Source organism: Triturus cristatus, chromosome 1_2 (assembly GCF_964204655.1).
Source record: "Triturus cristatus chromosome 1_2, aTriCri1.1, whole genome shotgun sequence".
In the NCBI taxonomy this organism is placed as follows: Eukaryota; Metazoa; Chordata; class Amphibia; order Caudata; family Salamandridae; genus Triturus; species Triturus cristatus.
In genome coordinates, this window is record NC_140580.1 from 1,138,727,704 (window position 1) to 1,138,751,913 (window position 24,210).

General features: G+C 45.3%; 1 protein-coding gene across 2 annotated transcripts in view; it reads right to left on the reverse strand.

Moving 5' to 3' along the window:
- Positions 1-24,210, reverse strand: part of STKLD1 (serine/threonine kinase like domain containing 1) — a 366,689-nt gene that overhangs the window by 101,031 nt on the left and 241,448 nt on the right. For both annotated transcript variants that reach the window (XM_085613866.1, XM_085613865.1), the window contains exon 16: positions 3,498-3,626. In XM_085613866.1, the coding sequence (XP_085469992.1) occupies positions 3,498-3,626 (129 nt within the window). The remainder of the gene's footprint in view (positions 1-3,497; positions 3,627-24,210) is intronic.

The following is a 24,210-nucleotide window of genomic DNA, read 5'->3' on the forward strand; positions in this document are numbered from 1 at the left end:
AGATTCCCTGCTGTCTCATGGAAGGAAACCGTTCTGAGAGATGTCCAGTAGGTTATTAGCATCAATATAGTTGGTGAGGATAAGTTACTATAAAAGGCCAGATCAGGCACTATGTTGGTGCCTGGCAACATCTCCCAGTTGGTGTGGCTTAGTTTGTTTCCATCAGTTTGTCACTCAGCATTTGTGATTCCTCACCATTTGTTATTGTTAATCTTCTCGGTTTCCCATCTCACCAAGGGAAAGCTACCCGACAAAAGGTTCTGAGATGATCCTAGGCTGCTGTTGACACCATTCCGAACCAGATTCTCCTGTTTCTTTTCCCTTCTCCCGTTTTTCCCCTGGTTCCTAACCAACTTATTATTCACTGCCTTGGTCGGAATAAGCAGAGGAGTGGAATTGTCAGCTAGATTCCTTTTGAGGAATTAGTTATTTTATTATCCTTAAATCCTGACATAAGCCACCATGGCAATTAATGTGGAGTCTATCGAGGAGGGGAACAGGCGAGCAACTCATAGGAGGCAGCGTCAAACCACCACAGAGTATTGTGTTGAGTATATCCAGGAGGGGCATATGACCAGTCGCCTCATCCTTGACTTTGCGGTGGGTTAGTAAGAAGGCCAATCGGACTCCAGTATATAACACATGGAGCCCACTCAGGGGCCTCTCACTGTACAACTCCGAAACCTCGCTAGAGCAACCAGAAATGATATACAAGTCAATGCACTATGATGGTGGAGCAGTGTGGGAATGTATATGGGAGATAGGGATTTGGTTTAGAAAGAGAGAACTTGCGAGTGGAGGAGACAGTTGTTGGACAAAGGGACAGGGGTTCTGGCCGTGGGCTCTTTCCAGGCCCTACTAAAACCAGACAATGAAGGCGCCACGTGAAGATGCTCTTAGCCTCTCTGTTGCTACCTGAACACCCCAGCTGGATGCTCTGGGAGGAGAGGTTCAGTGGCAGCATATTGGGGAAGATGGTGGGGTGGGAAGCAACCATGTTAAAATGGTGCCACAGAGGAAGAGAACCTGAGAGAGAAGGGAGGAGCAGAGGTAGAGGCCATGGGCACTTGGCAAAAGTAGAGCAGCCACGATTGGTCAGGTATGGCCTTCACAGTGCACTGAAGAGATGAGATTTCCATTATGTTCAGGCCAGGGACTCCAATACTAACCCCAGCCCTTCCCGTTCCATTCAATTGAGAACTGTACTAAACACCAGACTCTAAAGAGACTGTTCAGTGGGAAGAAGCGGAAGGGATTTCGAGAGAGAAGAAACACTCAGCGTCTCAGAGACAGCAGACCTCTGCAGTACACAATGGTGAAAGGTGTTCCTGACAAGAAAGATGCACTAGAACTATATGGTGCTTGCCTCTGGCATTCTAAATAGTGCTTATTGGAGCTTTAACATTTACAAGCACCAAAACATTACCAATGAAATCCGTCTGGCATGAAACATTTCCATCTTGTTGCTTTTCATCACAACCAGTGAATCAAATATTGTGATTACCAAGCAATAAACTGACGCTCTTAAGCATGGGAAACATTTCCTACAAAGAAACATTGATGAAAAATAAGCTCTGAAGGTGTCATCTCTTCTCAAGAACACATTGGAAGGTGCAGATGGGGCTTTTCCTCATTGTCCTTCACTTCTATGCAACCCTCCCGGACATTGTGAATGACCGCTCTAATGATGGCTTTCCACAGACCCATTGAATAAGCAGGCTGTTGTGTTTACTACTTTGATGACGGCATTGATAGAGTAGTAACCATCCTTCTTACCAGAGGTGGTAGAAGAGGTAACAAGGGTGCTCTATGGGCATTATTTAATGTATTTTGCAATACTGTACACCTGCCTGCTTGTTAAAATATATGAGGATCGTGGCTACTTTAAGGAAAATGGACAAGGGTCATGGTCAAAATGTTGAGAACAACCCAAATGAGAACTGAGGAAAATGAGATTTGAGTGCTCTCACAAGAACCTCAAAATTGTTCTCTTGGTACAGAAAGAAGTGGGATTCATCAAACTCTGCTTCAATCAAATATTTATAGCCTCTGGAATATGATGTCTCAAAGACTGACAAACAACATATGGTACCAGAGAGGCTTTAGATGCAGTAGAAAGGAAAAGCATCAGGACCGATGTTCACATCACTAGTAGCAAAGTTAGTACAGATGTGTGCTTCTTTTACAGGTGTGTGCTTCTTTTTCTCACACCTATCCTTCTTCTCATGTACTGAAAGAGTCTACCATGGCAAGTACTAGCACCAGTTTGATGAAGATGTCTTTCTCTCTAACCCTTTGAAGCATGCTGAAAGCAAATTAAGAGTAGAGCAGAAGGTTTTCAGGATTATTAGTACAGAAGCTCCAGTCCGCTTTGTGAGGTTTCGCTTTGGTAGCCTGATCAAACCCAGGATGCTTGGATCCTGTTTAGTGGATTTCAAGGCAGTAGCAATGAAGTACCATTTGAACTGTGGCTTGTTTGAAAAGTCATCTGTACTGCAAGATTGCAAGTCTTATAACTTTGGTTGTTTAGAGAGGTATTCATAAGTACACATGTCCAAAGGTTCCTCTTCATGCAGGTGAAGGAGAAGTTCCTGGAATGGGGCTAGTGCCAAATCTGTATTACCTAGGTGTGACAGCTTCCATTTGCTATGAATTCTGACTCTCCTTCTGTACTGGGGGGGCTCGATGACTCTAATTCCTCTGTAATTTAAGATGGATTCATGCGTAGAAGATGCAGGACCTCACTGGATGCCAGTTCCCCAAATATGAAAGAGACTTGTGCCAATGAGCATCCGAGAACTGCTTACCACGTCTGATGCCACTTGAGGCGTATGTTGAAAAGGCATGCATCGGAGAGCGAGACAAGTTCCTCTTCTCTTATCAAATCACACTTTTTAACAAACATGAAAATCTCACTGCTTCCAGAAAGGGGAGATGCTACAAGACAAAAAACATACCACCCAAAAGTGGAAAGCACTGAAGAAGTGGAGAGCTCCGTCTTGTTTGATAGGCACCTCATAGATGTTCCAGGAGTAGCGGTTAGACTCAGACAGACCAAGGAACAATCGCACATGAAAGATCCAGAGGTTCTGCCTGCCCTGGGAGATAAGCCAAGCAGCTAGTTGCAGGCAATTTGCAACAATTTGGGAAGGAGGGATAGTAGTATGACTCTAGATATTTCATCTTGTCTGTTGGATGGTTGGGTGATTTTAAGAGGGAAGGCATCTAACAACAAATTTTAAAAAATGAAGCTATTCACAAAACATTATAAGAAAGAAAACAAATGTAGCTAGACATGCCCTTATAAACTGATTTCTAGAAACTAGGCAAAGTGCATGGCTGACGACTAGAGTTCCTGGAATGGTTGACTAAGCTATGCTTGTAAGATCTACAAAATATACAAAGAGTTCATGTGGGTAACATTAGATGAAACTGAGGTTACTATACAAACCGGTTTTTATAAAAGGAATAATCAAGAAACTTATAATTCCTATTACCTGAGGTCCTGAACAGGCCTGCAAGGGCCAGGCATGCATTTTTCACCAGGATTGGCCTTTCTGGGTACTTTTTGACAGCTTGCAAAAGAACAAGCGTGACCTCCTCGTGCTGATCTCCAGCAAAGCATTCTGAAACACAAGGCAAGAAGGTTATGTTTGTTAAAATGTAGTATGTCTATTTTTTTCTTTATTTTTTCATTTATAAAGTTTTATATAGAACGAACATGACCCTAGAGGGAATCAAAGCTCTTTACAAATGGTCAGGCAAGAAGAAACTGGTAGAACAAACAACAAACATACTCGCGAACAGTACACGGTGTCACTAAGGTAAAGTCCAATGGGTAAATAAGCACGGTCACAGCAGGAGAGTAATAAGGATAAGTTACTTACCTGTAATCCTAGTTCTCTTCCAGGGGTATCCTCATCAAAGTCATAAGCACTGAATATTCCCACCCACGTGTGGGGACCCCGGAAATAATAACAATTTTATATGAAAAACAAATATATACAGCTCTATATATATAGACATACATATATATTTTTTCTCATACCAATGCAGCTCCCATCTAGGAGGCTAAATAATGCAATAACACACACAAAAACTGTATTTGCAAACATATAAAAACACAAGAGGGCAAGTAGCACTTGAACTCTGTTTTTTAATGAGTAAAACTCATGAATAGTAAACTGCAAATAAAGTAGACATTGTTAGCCTACAGGCTGCATTGTAAACCAATAGCATAGAAAATGAAAGCATTTTCATACAAAAACTGGCACCGTGCCTTTAAGGCAGCCGTGACCGCTAGCTTCCCATCATGCCTCAGGGGTGACAGTAAGGTCAGTTCTTCTTTGCGTAACCCTGAAGATCAGGGCACAAAGATATCCTTTAACAATGAAGAGAATCTCATTTGCCTAGGGAGGAGGGTGGGTTGCTTATGACTTTGATGAGGATACCCCTGGAAGAGAACTAGGATTACAGGTAAGTAACTTATCCTTCTCTTCCAGGGGATCCTCATCAATAGTCATAAGCACTGAATAGAATAGCAAGCCCATTCTCCACCTGCAGGCAAATGAGAGAGAATGACCCAACATACAACAACAGCCGTAATCAGCTGTTGAACAGATTCCTCTAGGAACCCTGGCCTACTTGGGTGTCTGTTCTGGTGTATGAGTCTAGACAGTAGTGCCCCGTAAATGTATGGATGGACCTCCAAGTCGCCGCCTTACAGATTACAGATATGGGCACGTTATGGAGAAAAGCAGTAGGGACCTCTGCGCTAATTGATAAGCTAGCTTGATACATGAAACTATCCATCTGGAGATGGACCGCTTTGAAGCTGCAAAACCTGTTCTGATCGACCCATAGTTGACAAATAGTTGATCAGATTTTCTCGTGGACTTGGACCTATCCAGATAGAATTTTAAAACTCTTTTCAGGTCCAGAGAGTGTAAAGCCCTCTCAGCTAGAGTGGAGGGGTTAGGAAAAAAGGTGGGTAGAGATATGGTCTGATTCACATGAAAATCCAAAAACAACAATTGATGGACAGAATGCAGAACAATGACATACATTCACCCCAATACAGAGATCTGGGCCTAAATCCATCGTTTTTTTGCTCACCATGCCATTCCAGTTTGAACTCAGCCATATGCAAATCAGTCTTGACCCTGTATCTCATGGGAACAGTCCAGCCCGAACTGCCAAGCTAGGTCCTCCCTGGACTGGAAACAAGCATCCTAGGACCGGTTTCGGGGTTTCACCCCTCTTCAGCCAGGATAGCTTGATTCCAGTGGCATGGAGAGCACGGGACTCACGTCTGAGCATACCCGTCCCACTCGGGGTGACAAATGCAAAAACAACAATTGATGGACAGAATGCAGAACAATGTCATACATTCACCCCAGTACAGAGATCTGGGCCTAAATCCATCGTTTTTTTGCTCACCATGCCATTCCAGTTTGAACCCAGCCATATGCAAATCAGTCTTGACCCTGTGCCTCATGGGAACAGTCCAGCCCGAACTGCCAAGCCAGGTCCTCCCTGGACTGGAAACAAGCATCCTAGGACCGGTTTCGGGGTTTCACCCCTCTTCAGGCAGGATAGCTTGATTCCAGTGGCATGGAGAGCACGGGACTCACGTCTGAGCATACCCGTCCCACTCGGGGTGACAAATGCAAAAACAACAATTGATGGACAGAATGCAGAACAATGTCATACATTCACCCCAGTACAGAGATCTGGACCTAAATCCATCGTTTTTTTGCTCACCATGCCATTCCAGTTTGAACCCAGCCATATGCAAATCAGTCTTGACCCTGTGCCTCATGGGAACAGTCCAGCCCGAACTGCCAAGCCAGGTCCTCCCTGGACTGGAAACAAGCATCCTAGGACCGGTTTCGGGGTTTCACTCCTCTTCAGGCAGGATAGCTTGATTCCAGTGGCATGGAGAGCACGGGACTCACATCTGAGCATACCCGTCCCACTCGGGGTGACAAATGCAAAAACAACAATTGATGGACAGAATGCAAAACAATGTCATACATTCACCCCAATACAGAGATCTGGGCCTAAATCCATCGTTTTTTTGCTCACCATGCCATTCTAGTTTGAACCCAGCCAGATGCAAATCAGTCTTGACCCTGTCCCTCATGGGAACAGTCCAGCCCGAACTGCCAAGCCAGGTCCTCCCTGGACTGGAAACAAGCATCCTAGGACCGGTTTCGGGGTTTCACTCCTCTTCAGGCAGGATAGCTTGATTCCAGTGGCATGGAGAGCACGGGACTCACATCTGAGCATACCCGCCCCACTCGGGGTGACAAATGCAAAAACAACAATTGATGGACAGAATGCAAAACAATGTCATACATTCACCCCAATACAGAGATCTGGGCCTAAATCCATCGTTTTTTTGCTCACCATGCCATTCTAGTTTGAACCCAGCCAGATGCAAATCAGTCTTGACCCTGTCCCTCATGGGAACAGTCCAGCCCGAACTGCCAAGCCAGGTCCTCCCTGGACTGGAAACAAGCATCCTAGGACCGGTTTCGGGGTTTCACCCCTCTTCAACCAGGATAGCTTGATTCCAGTGGCATGGAGAGCACGGGACTCACGTCTGAGCATACCCGTCCCACTCGGGGTGACAAATGCAAAAACAACAATTGATGGACAGAATGCAGAACAATGTCATACATTCACCCCAGTACAGAGATCTGGGCCTAAATCCATCGTTTTTTTGCTCACCATGCCATTCCAGTTTGAACCCAGCCATATGCAAATCAGTCTTGACCCTGTGCCTCATGGGAACAGTCCAGCCCGAACTGCCAAGCCAGGTCCTCCCTGGACTGGACTTGCTTTGTTCGCCATAAGTTGGCAGGGTATGCTCAGACGTGAGTCCCTTGCTCACTTTGCCACTGGATTCAAGCAAGCCTGGCTGAAGACGGCTGAAATGCCAGAAACCGGTCCTAGGAAGCTTGTTTCCGGTCCAGGGAAGACATGGCTTGGCAGTTCGGGCTGGACTGTTCCCATGAGGCACAGGGTGAGACTGATTTGCATATGGCCATGTCTGAACTGGGGTGGCAGAGTGGGCTAAAGAATGGTGATGGATTAAACCCAGATGAGTTGACTGGGGGTGAGTGCTTGCAATGTTCAACACTCCGTCCATCATTTCTTTTGGTTTTTGCTTTGTTCGCCATAAGTTGGCAGGTGTGAGAGCTCCGATGAGTCAGGATCCCGGAACTCAGGCGAGGGGGACGGCGACTCCCCTCCGGAAGCACGGAGCGGTCTAGTGGCCCAAGCACTTCAGACACACCTCCATGCGTCACCAGCATCACGGACATGGGATTGGTGCGACGACCAAAAGAAGGCGGAGAGAGGGGCAGTCCAGGATAGAAAAGAGGCATGGAATGAAGGAAGCCCTGTCTGCCGACCGGAAGAGACTGCACGCGAGAAGGAGAACGACGAGAGCGGAGAAGCGAACGAGCCCGGAAGGAAACGAGAGCCAGCTGAGAGACCAGAGCGAGAGGAGCCCAGCGGTGACCCAGAGGAGAAGAAGACGGGAGATCCGAAGACCGGAGGGTCCGGGAGAGCAGATACGACCGAGGACGCTCAAGGTCCCAGCGCCGCGGCCCAGTTCCTGGGTCGTGGCTCAAGGCAAGTGACCGCTCGGGGTTCGCTGTGGTGGTGGGCTGGGCAGGGCTGCATGGGGCTGTGAAACGGGGCACAAGAGGGTTGGAGGTGAAGTCTTTGCCGCCACTGACCTTTCATTGACCTAACAGCACCCCGTCCCACCTAGACCAGTTCCCCTTTGTAGTCACGTTAAAACGCAATTAAAACCCACAATCCCTGGTGACGGTGGCACACAAACAGACTAGCGTATGAGCAAACCAGTAACCCCGTGTATTTGTTATTTTGCATGTCGCTGAGGCCCGGAGTCCTCCACGAGCAGCGAGAAAGAGAACAGCCGACGGACTTCGCAAGGGAAGAAGACTCTGGCCCACACGGGACAAGTACCTCCTGGTGTTCTGCCCCTTTCCCCGTTTACGAACTACATGTGTACTTTGACCCAGCACCTGAGAAAGGCAAAGAAATTAAAAGAAGCAGCCCTTCTTTAAAACAGCACTCTAATTGTTTCTGTCGTTTTTCTGACAAGCCACCCACTTTTCTCCAAGTTAGTCACCAGGGCCCGGCCGAACGGCCCACCGGGCTGTTACAGCAGGGTATGCTCAGACGTGAGTCCCTTGCTCACTTTGCCACTGGATTCAAGCAAGCCTGGCTGAAGACGGCTGAAATGCCAGAAACCGGTCCTAGGAAGCTTGTTTCCGGTCCAGGGAAGACATGGCTTGGCAGTTCGGGCTGGACTATTCCCATGAGGCACAGGGTCAGACTGATTTGCATATGGCCATGTCTGAACTGGGGTGGCAGAGTGGGCTAAAGAATGGTGATGGATTAAACCCAGATCAGTTGACTGGGGGTGAGTGCTTGCAATGTTCAACACTCCGCCCATCATTTCTTTTGGTTTTTGCTTTGTTCGCCATAAGTTGGCAGGGTATGCGCAGACGTGAGTCCCTTGCTCACTTTGCCACTGGATTCAAGCAAGCCTGGCTGAAGACGGCTGAAATGCCAGAAACCGGTCCTAGGAAGCTTGTTTCCAGTCCAGGGAAGACATGGCTTGGCAGTTCGGGCTGGACTGTTCCCATGAGGCACAGGGTCAGACTGATTTGCATATGGCCATGTTTGAACTGGGGTGGCAGAGTGGGCTAAAGAATGGTGATGGATTAAACCCAGATCAGTTGACTGGGGGTGAGTGCTTGCAATGTTCAACACTCCGTCCATCATTTCTTTTGGTTTTTGCTTTGTTCGCCATAAGTTGGCAGGGTATGCTCAGACGTGAGTCCCTTGCTCACTTTGCCACTGGATTCAAGCAAGCCTGGCTGAAGACGGCTGAAATGCCAGAAACCGGTCCTAGGAAGCTTGTTTCCGGTCCAGGGAAGACATGGCTTGGCAGTTCGGGCTGGACTGTTCCCATGAGGCACAGGGTCAGACAGATTTGCATATGGCCATGTCTGAACTGGGGTGGCAGAGTGGGCTAAAGAATGGTGATGGATTAAACCCAGATCAGTTGACTGGGGGTGAGTGCTTGCAATGTTCAACACTCCGTCCATCATTTCTTTTGGTTTTTGCTTTGTTCGCCATAAGTTGGCAGGGTATGCTCAGACGTGAGTCCCTTGCTCACTTTGCCACTGGATTCAAGCAAGCCTGGCTGAAGACGGCTGAAATGCCAGAAATCGGTCCTAGGAAGCTTGTTTCCGGTCCAGGGAAGACATGGCTTGGCAGTTCTGGCTGGACTGTTCCCATGAGGCACAGGGTCAGACTGATTTGCATATGGCCATGTCTGAACTGGGGTGGCAGAGTGGGCTAAAGAATGGTGATGGATTAAACCCAGATCAGTTGACTGGGGGTGAGTGCTTGCAATGTTCAACACTCCGTCCATCATTTCTTTTGGTTTTTGCTTTGTTCGCCATAAGTTGGCAGGGTATGCTCAGACGTGAGTCCCTTGCTCACTTTGCCACTGGATTCAAGCAAGCCTGGCTGAAGACGGCTGAAATGCCAGAAACCGGTCCTAGGAAGCTTGTTTCCGGTCCAGGGAAGACATGGCTTGGCAGTTCGGGCTGGACTGTTCCCATGAGGCACAGGGTCAGACTGATTTGCATATGGCCATGTCTGAACTGGGGTGGTAGAGTGGGCTAAAGAATGGTGATGGATTAAACCCAGATCAGTTGACTGGGGGTGAGTGCTTGCAATGTTCAACACTCCGTCCATCATTTCTTTTGGTTTTTGCTTTGTTCACATGAAAATCCGACACAACCTTAGGAAGGCAAGAGGGGTGCATCCTCAATACGACCCTATTCAGATGGAATACGGTATAAGGTTCCTTAGAGCAGAGAGCCTGTACTTTGCCCACAGTCTTCTCTGTCCTCGAAGTGACGACTGAGAGCGTCTGCTCTCGTGTTCTGTTCTCCCGGCAGGTGGACTGCTGTGACTGACAGATTCCGTGCCAGGAGCCAATGCCAGAGGGTTTGAACTTCCAGTGACAGTGTGCGTGAGCGAGTTCCCCCTCTTTGTTCAGGTAGTACATGGTGGTGGTATTGTCTGTTTGTACTAAGATCGAACTTGCCTGAATCGAGGGGAGGAACGCCTCGAGGGCTAGGTGAACTGCCCTTGGCTCCAGCATGTTGATGTGGTAAGATCGCTCTTTTGGTGACCATAAACCCTGAGTCTGGAGAGGCCCCATGTGGGCTCCCCAGCCCTGCAGTGATGCGTCCGTGATCAGCGTTTGAGCAGGCGGAGTTTGATGAAAAGGAATTCCGACTTGCATATTCTCCTTTTTCATCCACCAAGGGATGGAAGCTCTTGCTGCGTTTGAAAGACTTATTTTTTCATCCCAGCGAGCTGCCTGTTGGTCCCACTTGTCCTCCAGATCCTGCATAAGAGGACGCATTCGTAGTCTGGCATTGGGAACCAGGAAGATGCATGATGCCATCGACCCTAACAAGGAGGCAATCCGACGCACCGGCAGCCTTCCGTTGCGCAGAACCAGCGTGCATTTCTGTATGATGGAACACTGTCTCTCCTCCGAAGGAAACACTTTTCCTACCTCGGAGTCTAGCAGAGCACCTAAGTAATGTATTCTCTATGTTGGCAGTTAAGTCGATTTGTCGAAATTAACATGAAGGCCCAGCTGGTGACAAAGTTCGAGACAGTTCAGGAAATGACTCCTCACACTGTTTGGAGAAGGGCCTTTCAACAGCCAGTCGTCCAAGTACGGGTACACGAAGATGTCTCTGCGTCGCAGTGCAGCTGCCACTACTGCCATGCACTTCATGAATACCCGGGGGGCTGACTTCAACCCGAAGGGCAGTACTTTGAACTGGTAATGTGAGGATCCCACCAAGAATCTTAGGTATTGTCTGTGATGCTGATTGATCGGAACATGAAGGTATGCATCTTGCAGATCCAGCGAACACATCCAATCTCCCTGACTGAGATGTGGATATATTTGATAGAGAGCCAATATGCAAAACTGCTCCTTTCTGATTGATTGGTTGAGTGTTCGCAGGTCCAGAATGGGTCTGTATTCTGCCCTTCGACTCTTCTTCTTTACCAAGAAGTATCTTGAGTAAACCCCTCTCCCTCTTTGAGATACTGGCACGTTCTCTATGGCCGACTTTCTGAGAAGGGCGGCAATTTCGCTCTGTAAGAGCTTCAGTTGGTGACACAATGATGGAACTGGTGGGATTGAGGGAGGACAGTGTCGATAACGTAGAGAGTACCCATTCTGCAGTGTAGCTAGCACCCACCGATCCTTCGTGATAGCTCGCTACTCTTTGAGATGATTTGCGATACTTCCCCCCACTGGAGTGGTGAACGGCGACGGGGAAGTGGGCACTCATTGCTTTGTCTGCGTCTTGGCGGAGTTGTTACCTTGACGCTGGTTTCCTCCTCCTCTGGAGGAACATCTGCCCCGATACTGAGATCTTTGTTGACCCTGATTTTTCTGTTGGGAGGATCGCCGATTGTAAGGCCTGAATCTCTTGCGGAATTCCTTCTTTTTCTCGAAGCCCACTGCCTTCAGTGTGTCCAGCTCTGTTTTCATCCAGGACATTTCTTCATCAGTGTGAGCCCAGAACAGAGATAAACCGGAGAAGGGAAGATTCAAGATGCGTGACTGCGCTTCTGGCTTGAGCGCTGTAAGTCGGAGCCAAGATGTTCTTCTTGCGCATATCCCATGCGCATAAGCATGAGCCGAAAGAGTAGCCCCATCAGCCGCAGCGCTGATAACCTGGTTAGACACCAAGCTGCCCTCTTGCAAGATTTCTTCAAAATCTTTGCGGTCTTCCTGCGGCAACTTCTCAGTAAATCTCTGCAGTGAGTCCCACAGAGATCGGTCGTAGCGCCCCAGGAGAGCCGATGCATTGGAGACCTTCAACATAGAGGCCGAAGTGCCACAAACCTTCCTACGCCACGAGTCTTGTGTTTTACTCTCCTTATCTGGTGGAATAGTAGAGGAGGAAGCGATGGGTCTTCTTTGCTGCAGCAATTATGACAGAATCCGGGGGAGGATCAGCTCTAAGAAAGAGTGGATCATCCTCTGGTGAGCGTTACTTTTTAAGGATTCTCACTGGAGCGGTCTTAACACTCGCCGGTGTGAGAAAGATGGCCATCACTGGCTCTATGAGGCCTGGTACTAATGGTAGTAGAGGTCTAGATGCTGCCCGCATGTGTAGAGTCTCAAAAATCACCGAGGACTTACTTTGATGAGTCGACATAGGAATGCCTAGCTTTGTCGCCCCTCTACTAAGAATGTCCTGAAAAGTGTAGACATCATCCACCTCGACGGCGGACTGTCGGTCAGAGTAGGCGAGTAGTCTCTGTGGGACGTACGAGTGGAAGAAGAGGACAGAGTTGGAGATCTGTGTGTTCTTCTCCTGCTTCTAGATCTAGACCTCCTTCTGTGCTAGTGCGCAGGAGTGCGGCTGCGAGCTCTGACTCTTGAAGGAGAATGTTCTCTATCCACAGCCTGTACCAGACGAGCCAACGGAGATCTGTGAAGAGGGCTCGAGTAATGCTGCTCCCCTGTGGATGTGGCCGTGGACCAGTGATTCAAAGGCCTGTTCCATCGTGGTGACAGATGGATGGAAGGCGATCTGTGCCTCTCTCGCCTCTCAGGAGACTGTTCAGGAGGAGGGGAGTTCACCTCTTCTTGTGCAGGCCTGGTTGGGGAATCTTGGTGTCCCCCTGACGCTGGACTGCTGGACGTCGAGATCACCACCTCCGGAGATCTTGACGTTGATCCTCGGTGAGAACTGGGAGAGCCTGTTCTAGATGTCGATGACGGTGACGAGGACAGGCTTACTAGGTGTGAGGCTTCTTTGGATGGGTGGCTCGACTCCGATCTGGAGTGCCTCTGCACAGATTGTCGCCTCAACGGAGACGTCTGCCTCGACGTTGACTTTCTCCTCTTGGAAGGAGGACTTAACCTTGCAGCCGAACGTTCTCTCGATGTCAAACGTCTACCCGACGCCGACGGAGAGCCATGCTTTGACGTCCGCCGCCCCCGCTCTGAAGACTGGTGTTTCGACGTCAACCGGCGTTGGACTGCCAACGACGGAGATCTATGCCTCGACGTCGAAGATATTTACTCCGATCTCGACGGAGATTTCTGCCTCGAAGTCGATGATGGAGTGTGTTGAATCGACGTCGAAGATCCTCGGCCTGGCTTCGACAGAGACTTCTGCCTCGACGTCGAAGTACGTGTCCTGTGCCTCGATGTAGAAGATCTCTGGACTGATCTTGACGGAGACCTGCGCCTCGACATCGATCGCCGATGATGAGGCGACGACAGAGTGATGTGCCTCGACGTCGATCGCCGATGATGCAATGACAGAGTGATATGCCTTGATGTCGATCGCCTACCCAGCGTCGACGGAGACTTGTCTCTCGACGTTGAACGTTGCCTGGTTGACGTCAACGGAGGACCTGTTACCTTCATCGACGATGATTTCGTTGTCGATGTTTGATGATGCGCCGGCATCACCGAAGTCTTCGACGCCAATTTCTTCTTCGTCGGCAGCTTCAACGTCGATCCTGACGCCGACGGAGAACAGGTCGGGACTTTTCCTCTCGACGTCGACCGAGCTCTCTTCTTCTGCTGCCTCACAGGAGACCTACCTCTTTCAGAGAGGCCATAAAGTTGAATCCTCTCACTGACCTTGATGGTCCTTCTCGACAACTTCTTACAATGATTGCAGTTGTTAGAAGAGTGAGACTCGGGGAGGCAGAGAATACACACAGGGTGTGTCTGATCTGGCCTTCTTCTTGCCACAGGCAGGGCAAGGGTCAAATAAAGAAGGAATTTCTGAAGAAAATAAACCTTTTCTGGAACTCAAAAAAGGTGTCACTTTCACTCTAAGGCAAAAAGACGTGAGTGAAAGGAGAAAACTAGAATTTTCTGAGATATTTTTTGACAGAAATTCAAAAAAGGAAGAGCTGAAAATCCAGGGTCCTGACTGAAGGAGCCGGAAAGAACAACTGACCTAACTGTCACCCCTGAGGCATGATAGGAAGCTAGGGGTCATGGCTGCCTTAAAAGCACGGTGCCAGTTTTTGTGTGAAAATGCTCTCATTTTCTATGCTATTGGTTTACAATGCCGCCTGTAGGCTCACAACGTCTACTTTATTTGCAGTTTACTATTCATGAGTTTTACTCATTAAAAAACAGAGTTCAAGTGCTACTTGCCCTCTTGTGTTTTTATTTATGTGTATTATTTCATTGTTTAGCCTCCTAGATGGGAGCTGCATTGGTATGAGAAGAAATATATATATATATATATATATATATATATATATATATATATATATATATAGCTGTATATATATGTCTTTCATATATAATTTTGATTATTTCCGGGGTCCCCGCACGTGGGCGGGAATATTCAGTGCTTATGACTATTGATGAGAATCCCCTGGAAGAGAACCATGGGTGTAGACCGTGCATCGTATTGGTGCCCAGAGAGTAGAGCCAGTGGGTTCTAGGGTAGAAATGTGTTCTTCAGAAACACTTTGACTTCTTTTTTGAATGATGTAGTTGAGGGGTTCATTCGGATTTCAGGGGGCAGGGAGGTCCAAATTCTTTAGGCCATTTTCGAGAAAACTCAGTTGTAGGTTTTTGTTTGTATGAAATTGCTGAGGTTTCAACAATAAGGTGCTCGTGCTTCTAGAGGATCTGCAGGCAACAGACAGCTTCAGCTTTTCTCCCAGGTACTTCGGTGCTTGAAGTGTAGGGTTTTAAGCGTCATGCAAGCAATTTTTAGCTGTTCCTTGCCTCATATGGGAGCCAGTTTAGAGATTTCAGATCAGGAGTGATGTGGTTGTTTTTTGTGATCCTGTGATGAGCCTTGCAGCAGAGTTAAGAGATGCCCTTGGTAGAACCAATTTAGATCTAGGTAGGCCACAGAGGGTTGCACTTCCATAGTCCAGCCTGGAAATCATTAGAGCTTGCACAGCTGACCTGAAGTCGTCGAAGGGGAGAAAGAGTTTTATTTTTCTTAGTAAGTTCTTTTGAAAGTTTACTTCTTTGGTGGCTAAACTGATGTGTTCATGCATGTTTAGGTTCTTGTCATGGGTTATTTTCAGTGATCTTATGGAATCTACAATTTGTGGAAGGCAGTTAAGAGCTATTAGTTGCTTCATACATCCTTCGATATCGATTGATTGTCAGACTAACTGATATAAGCTTGGCTGGCTAAAGATTGGTGCTAAGTAAGATCGAATATCAAATTTGGAACCACTTCCACATCTTCAATGGTCTGCATTATAGGAATCATTTTTATTCACAGTATAACTGATTATTTTTGGATCAGCTATATGTGAATCTGTTATGATGGACCAGGACACACTGAACACGTCTGAGATTTAAAGGGCCTATTCACGTATGTTCGCAACAAAATTTACCTTACTTATGCTAGCCAGGAATTCATAGAGATTCCTGACAAACATAAGCTGGCTTACTCATGCGGAGGCATCCACCAGTGCAGAGTTGTCTGCACCCATCTATCACACTCAAGGGGTGGGAAAGTGGGTGGTCCAATGCATGGTTAGCCCATTTAAGGTTTTGAACCTCCACAATCATGGACATTTGTGTGCACTCACAAACACTGATCCTTCCTCTTTCCAACTTGGATTGCATTAGATGTTTATTCCAACCAAGGGCTGGGATTTAAATTATTTTCCAGGGTAAAAATGCATGTTGATCACCCCAAGATTTGTTGGGTGCCTAGGGAAAGGAATGGCTTTCTCCAACGAGAAAAACATTTCTGCGCAGAGAAAAAAGAAAAGATAAAGTGCACACTTTTCCTGCACGAAGGAAATAGGATCCCACTTGGGATGTCACATGACCTTTGTAAGTGTATGCTTGGAAACTGGGACATAGTCAGCTTTCCAGGCAACATTTATGATTTCCATAAAGTAGCAAAAGTATGTGCAGGTGATGTGGAGAACACCACCCATATGGTTCCTAATTTCTTTGTAAATTGGGCCCAATGTCTTGAAGATGAATCATGAGAAAATCACATTTTGATAGTAAGGGAATCCAACAATAGTTGGGGCTCTGGATGCAGGATCTCTGAAGATTTGCAGGTGGAAAGGCTTTTAGGGAATGCCTTTCATGAACCCCAATCAGTCTCTTCTAATACTCAAAGTAAATACAACACATTTTGATTATGTGCAAACGTATTGGACTATGTTTCCGAGTTATCAGATGTCCTTACTGGGGACACATTTTATTTTGTAGTATGTAAAGTAGTACTACTTACTTATTACAAAATGGAATTCAAAAACCTATTGAGTAAATCTCCACCTCCACCTCTTTTCTGTGAGAGATGTAAATTTACTACTTCATATTCAATGTGGGAGGAACTATTGGAAGTGGCTGGAAAAAGGGACATATTTAGTACTAAATGTGTGGAATAGGAAGATGTAAATGCAGTTTTAGTGGTTTAGGAAGTGAAATTCCCCAACCCACAAAAGCGTAAGCCAATAGCTATTCACAAACTTCACTTCTAAAGTTACGGCAGCCAAACATGACCAAAAACAGTTGTAAATTTACTCCATCTCAGAGCAGAAGTAAGTCCTTCGCCAAACATATGGTGAACTACTGGTACTGTAACACCCTTCTGTAGAAAATAATGAAGGAAGAGACTTAAAATAAAATCCCATAGAAAATATCTTTAAACTAAATTACATTATTCAAACTATTAGTTAAAAGATAAATCAATTTGCTTTGATATCAAAAATAAAAATAAAAACATATGCATATTTATTATTTTATTTTAAAATATTTTAATAATCTTTTCTGTATTAAAATAATAAAGTAACAATATTTTTTTATTAAAATATACTTGTCACTTTTACTTTATTCAATACATCACTTTTAATAATTTTAATACATAATAAAAATAGATTTTTTATAACTTAGATGGGAATGTTTTATTTAAGCTTCAGATTTTTTTTTACTATAATTTATTCTATTCAAACTCATTACATTTTAAAATAAAATAAAGTTAATAGTGCTATAGCATTTTTTGTTTCACATACATAAAATATGTAAATACATAACATAGACAGTATGAATTTCATGAATATTGAACATAACAATAATATTAACATTTTATTTTCAAGTGTAGTGTAATAAATATAATTTTCCCCATACATTACCACAGAGCGATCACCACCACCAGGGTGGAGATCTCTCTATGGTAAATGTTAGACCTGGCATCCACGGCATGGTTTTCCCCTAACATTTTGCATTCAGACCTCCTGGGTTTTGCTGGCCAGAGGACTGTGCACTTTACAACTGCTAGCCAGTGCTAAAGTGCTACTGCTCTCTCCTTAAACCATGTTAGATTTGTTTATACCCAATTGGCATATTTAATTTACTTGTCAGTGGAACTACCCGTGTTCAGGGCTGGTAAATTAAGTACTACTAGTGAGCTTCCAGCACAATAAACATGTCTCAGGGCTTTCATTGCAGCCTGTGTGCGCGCAGTTTAAACTGCCACTTCAACCTGGCAAAATAAACCTTTTGCCAGGCCTAAATCTTTTTTAATTACACGTAAGACACCCCTAAGGTAGTCCTTGGAAAACCCAAGGGCAAGGTGAAGTTTATTTAAAAAGTTGGATATGTACTTTTAAGTTTTACACTTCCTGTAGTGAAAATCTCTTAAATTCATTTTCTACTACTGCAAGGCTTACCTCTCCCATATGATAACATTAGAATTACCTTATTACATTTTAGAAGTGTGATTTCCAACTTTATGTTTGGCGTCTCTGGAATCACAATTTTAAATCCTAACTTATGGTGAAGTTAGATTTTAAATTGTATTTCTGAAAATGCCACTTTTCTAAAGTTGGCATTTTTTGCCATAGATTTTGGTGGTGCCTGCAGCCTGTCTCATGGTCACATGGTGGTGTGGGTGACAGTTGGGCTTTGTGTATTCCTCCTACAGCCACACAAAATAGGTGTGACTGGATGGGTGATCACTGACAGTATGAGAGGGAGGAGCAGGGCCAAGCCCAGCTTACACTTGAGTAGGCGGTGTCCTGTCTCCACACAAAGGGCTTCATATCCCCCAGTAGTTAGTCTGAAGCCAGGGCCAGGAAGACTGAGCAAATAAGCGCTTCAAAAGCATGCCTCTAGATGCTTCTTCTCACTTCAAAGACACAATTGGGTATAAATACTGTACCTCAGACACCATAACTTCAGTACACGTCTGAACCTGTGGATACTCTGCCAGGACTCTTGTGTTGCTACAAGGACTGCCACTGCTGCTCTGAAGGAACTGCGGCCCTGCTGCCTGCTACCCTCTTGCCTGGATGAGAAGGACTGGACCTGCATCTCTTGAACCCAGAATGACTAGTTGGCTGGCCTCAGGATCTGAAGCCTCAGGCACACAAGAGGCTCCCAACAACCTTGCACCTGCCATCTGTGAGTTTACCCTGTTAGGTGGTGTTACCCCAGTCCTGGCCCCTTGGAAGTGGGCTTAAGGTGCTCTGCCAGCCTCCATGGATCCAGCGTAGCCAACACATCTCCTCTACTGCATGGCGCAATCCTGAGCAGAACCGGCGCTTCTCAGCTGCTGCATGAATTGGACCGTTTGCAAGTACCGACATTGATGCAGCTGCCCAGGAGAACCACCACTGCGCGATACATCCTTGGCACAGGCCTTTGCATATTTCATCAACGGCAGCCATGGAGACAGACTCTGCATTGCAGCCTTGCATCTCTTTGAAACTGTTGCATTCTGCAGACTCTGCGCCCCATCCTCAATGCCTGACTTCGCATCACAAGCTCAGTTGACGGGATCCCCGACGACGACACAGGCCCTTGCATTACAGCCTCGTCGCATTTCAGATCCAACAAATCAGTTGGGCTGTATGACGCATTTTCAACGTGGATCTTGCAATGTTCAAGAAACCAGGATTTAAAGTGTTCAGCGGGTCTGACTGGATCCCTATAGACAGTCCGCGATCTATTGTAGTTGACCTGAACTTGTTATTTTGAACCACTCCGGAGCGACCAGATATCCACCGTCGGCGCTTTGTGCTTTTTGGAGCTATTTACACTAAAATCTTTAAAATTGCATATCTATGGTTCTATTGGTGTGGAATATTTTTTATGTGGTATTTTCACTTTCTTACTATTTGAAGTGTTGCACATATATTTTATACATTGCCTCTAAGTTAAGCCTGACTGCTCTGTGCCATGCTACCAGAGGGTTGAGCACAGGTTTATTTTGGATTGGCTTGTGCCTCACTCTGACAAGGATTGTGGTTGCTGCTTGACCAAGGCTCACACTCCAGTCAACTAACAACCCAATTTCTTACAGTAAAATATAGGGAAAAGTACAATAAATGCTACAACATTATTAACTTAATTTTGAATTAAAAATGTAATGTATTGAACTATATTAAATAACCATTACTGTTTTAAGATTTATTTTTAAAAATCCCACCAAAGTAAAATGTTTATATGTATTTATTATGTATTAAAAATTGCAAAAAGTTAAGTGTAGATTTAAATTCAAATACTGCAATTATTTTGTAAATCAATAAAGTTACATTTATCTTAAATTAAAATAACCTACTAATATTTTATAATAAAATAATATTTATTTTTTAACTGTTTAAATAATTTAACTATAAATTATATCTATCTATCTATAAGTGTGTAAGTGTGGGTGTGTGTGTGTGTATATATATATATATATATATATACTTGAAGATGAAGGATCACAAGAAAACAACAGCCAGCCAGGGCAAAAATCTGGATCCCAAAGGATACAATGAGTCACAAAGAAATAAAATATCCAAGAAAGAAGTGACTCAAACAGATAGATTCACCAAAGAACAAAAATATATTTCCACTACAACGTTTCAGCTTCCGCCTTCCTCAGGTAGTACAAGATGGTTTGCTCTGTGGCTGCACAGATGACAGCTGAATTTTCAAAAAGCATCATGAGTGAAGATTCCATTTGGAATGTGGAATCAATGCAGTCCAGAGAGCTCTTGAGATATGCAGTAATCAGGTTGTGTTGTCAGTAATGTTCAGTCCATCTGGATGCAGTGATTTTAAACGGTACATCCAGAAGTTTTCCCTGGAGTCCAGTAGTTCTTCCTTTGAAACATGTTCCACGGGGAAAATCTTCAAATCTGATAGTGAATGATCCACAAGGTTAAAATGATTGGCTACAGGCTGGTCAATTTTCTTATTAATTATTGCAGATTTGTGGTTCCTGAATCGTGTACGGAGGTCATTCACTGTTTGGCCTACATATTGCTTTTTACAGCTTTGCCGTTGGCACTGAATCACATAAATAATGCATGTTGAGCGACATGTAAGATGCTGCCTTATTGCATAGGTCCTTCTCGTAACAGAACTAGTTGCAGATGATGTTTGTAAAAGATATTCACACGTGATGCACCTTTTAGAGTCACAGCAATGAACCCCTGCATTTGTTACAGCTTGCTTGAGTTCAGCTCTCACAATAAGAGATCGTAAATTTGGAGCTCTGCGGTAAGCAATGACTGGTGGTTTTGGAAAAACCTTTTGCAATTTTTCACAAGTGGACAGTAAGGGAAATGTTTTTTGCATTATATTTCTGTAGTTAGGAGCTGATGGATGATAGTCCACTACAAATGGAGTTCTGTCACTTTTGTTTCTGCCGTTGGTATTCGAAATAAGTGCTTCTCTGGGTATCTGCAAAGACTTGTCAATTTGTTGCTGTATGATATGCAGAGGATAGCCTCGCCTTTTAAATAATGTAGCAAGCTCCTGTAGATGGTCTTTACAGGTTTCCTCATTGCTGCAGATGCGTCTTATTCTGAGTGCTTGGCTGTAGATGATGCTCAGTTTAGTGTGGTGTGGGTGACATGAAGTCCAGTTTAGATACAAATGAGCATCTGTAGGCTTGTGGTACAGATCAGTTGTAATTTTGTGTTCATGAATGGTGAGTAGCACATCCAGAAAAGGGAGATGAGGATTCTGTTTAGTATTGCTGCTGGTAAATTTGATGGTAGGATGGATATTGTTGATATAAGCTGTAAATTGTTCCAATGTTCTACTTCCTGAATTCCATATTATAAATATGTCATCAATGTATCGTAGCCATACCAGTGGTTTGATGCTAGAAGTAGCAAGTATACAGTTCTCTAGTTTGCCCATGAAGATATTTGCATAGGATGGAGCCATCCGAGTACCCATGGAAGTCCCTTGTATCTGCAGATAGTGTTTTCCTTTGAATGTAAAATTGTTGGATTTAAGGATAACTCTTGCAAAGTTGGTAAGCACATTTGTTGATGGCTTTTTCACAGTTCTTTTATTAAGAGCTTCAGATAATGCCATAAGCCCATCCTCATGTGGTATATTGGTGTATAATGATGTAACATCAAATGTAGCCAGAAGAGTATCATCATCAAATGTGTAGGTTTGGTTTAATTTTTCAATAATCTGAAGGAAGTGACTGGTATCGAATACCAACGGCAGAAACAAAAGTGACAGAACTCCATTTGTAGTGGACTATCATCCATCAGCTCCTAACTACAGAAATATAATGCAAAAAACATTTCCCTTACTGTCCACTTGTGAAAAATTGCAAAAGGTTTTTCCAAAACCACCAGTCATTGCTTACCGCAGAGCTCCAAATTTACGATCTCTTATTGTGAGAGCTGAACTCAAGCAAGCTGTAACAAATGCAGGGGTTCATTGCTGTGACTCTAAAAGGTGCATCACGTGTGAATATCTTTTACAAACATCATCTGCAACTAGTTCTGTTACGAGAAGGACCTATGCAATAAGGCAGCATCTTACATGTCGCTCAACATGCATTATTTATGTGATTCAGTGCCAACGGCAAAGCTGTAAAAAGCAATATGTAGGCCAAACAGTGAATGACCTCCGTACACGATTCAGGAACCACAAATCTGCAATAATTAATAAGAAAATTGACCAGCCTGTAGCCAATCATTTTAACCTTGTGGATCATTCACTATCAGATTTGAAGATTTTCCCCGTGGAACATGTTTCAAAGGAAGAACTACTGGACTCCAGGGAAAACTTCTGGATGTACCGTTTAAAATCACTGCATCCAGATGGACTGAACATTACTGACAACACAACCTGATTACTGCATATCTCAAGAGCTCTCTGGACTGCATTGATTCCACATTCCAAATGGAATCTTCACTCATGATGCTTTTTGAAAATTCAGCTGTCATCTGTGCAGCCACAGAGCAAACCATCTTGTACTACCTGAGGAAGGCGGAAGCTGAAACGTTGTAGTGGAAATATATTTTTGTTCTTTGGTGAATCTATCTGTTTGAGTCACTTCTTTCTTGGATATATATATATATATATATATACACACACACACACACACTATAGATATATATATATATGCAAAAAAAGAAGCAGAGAACGCTGGGTAGTTCCAAAGTTTATGTGGAGAGCAGCTCCAGTATAGAGCACCCTACAACATCACCAACACTATGGATTACAAACCCTTGCCCTCCTAAGATTGTTCATCTTGTCACAGAAATTATAGCATGCCACCTGTTGGACCTAACGTCCTTGAGGTAGCTTGGCTCAGGCCAAAGGGCTTTTATTCCAGTATGGCATATCGTGCTTGCATCACACCCAACTCACACCTTAACGCAACACCACATAAAAATGACGCTACACCGACTAATTATAAAGTTTGGAAGAAATCTTTATCTTTCCTTCTTCAACGTGGCTAATCAGTTTCTTGTCATCCAGCACATTTCAGGATAAAACATTTCATTACATTTCACTTGACAGTAACAGTTCCTTCGGTATTAACTCTAGCACAGCAAATATTTAAACAGTCTCTGAGGTTTCCCCCTGCGCCTTGACTCTGGAGGGAGAATTAAAATCCTCACAGACCACGCTCTAAAGAACACTCACATATTACACAGTTCAGATGTTCATTTCAAACTATACGGCGCTCTCCTGATAGACGGTTTCCCTGTCTGCTGTACTTTCTGAATCTTACACTGTCATTATTAATCAGCCCTTCCCATCTTGGGGTTCTGAATTAGAGATTAACAATGCTGCTGGCAGTCAATTAGTCAAATCTAAGCAATTTACTTGCAGGACACCTTCTCATCAATATGGATCCATTACAGTTAGGCAGTACATATAGATTTTCTGTGGCTTAAACCTCCAACGGCTACCTCTTGCGCTGTGCTGGAAATCGTCAAAGGATTAACTTTAGTCACATGGGGGAACCTTGCCAACGTGCCGGTATTAATACTCTGAACCGGTATCTCTCCAATCCCTTCCCCCTCTTAACATGCCCAGCTTACTGTTTACACCTGGGATCCTCCTCACGAAGCTGGGTTCTCTTGTGGCCCAACAAGAGATTTCTTTAAGGGGATTAAGGACAGTGCGCACTTCCCGACCACTTCCCCCAAGGACTTTCCCGAAGAGGGGATTCCTCAGTTGGCGTGGTCCTCACTCGTCCGCTAACTCCCACGCTGCCGCTTCACTCTGTACGGACTCCCAGGCCCGGCGCAGGCTCGATTCCGCTCCGCTTCCTCAGTTCAGCCCTCCGGCAGCCGCAAGTAGCAGCGCGGCTTGCGGGGGCGCGGCCTCCTCTCTCAGCTGGCAACAGCGGGGCGGCGCTTCGGCGTCTGCCCCGCTCACGTGACTCTAGGACGGCGGCTTCAATGCCGGATCCGCCCCGCGCTTCCTGGATGCAAGTCTCTCCTCAGCCGACAGACGCGATGCCTGCTGGCTTACACCAAGGAGTCCCGACACCACTCCAGACCTCCCGGCGATCTCAGGCCTCTCCCTGGGGTTACAGGCAACCTCACGAACCTGATGTGGCGGCGGTGAGCGTTCCAGGTAGGGCTCAGGCAGTGGGGGGGGCAGAAATTAAGGGTGCCGGGCTCACATCAAGCAGATGAGTGGGCCTACGAGTCTCTGCACTATTGGGCACGATCACCTCCACTACGGCCAGGGACGGTGGCCAGTCGCTAGGGCCAATTGGGTTCAGAACCCCCAGACAACACCAGGAATAGGGCCAAGGTAGTCCCGGACGGCGATTCTTCCCCTGGTCCTCCTTCAGGATTTCTGTCCACGCT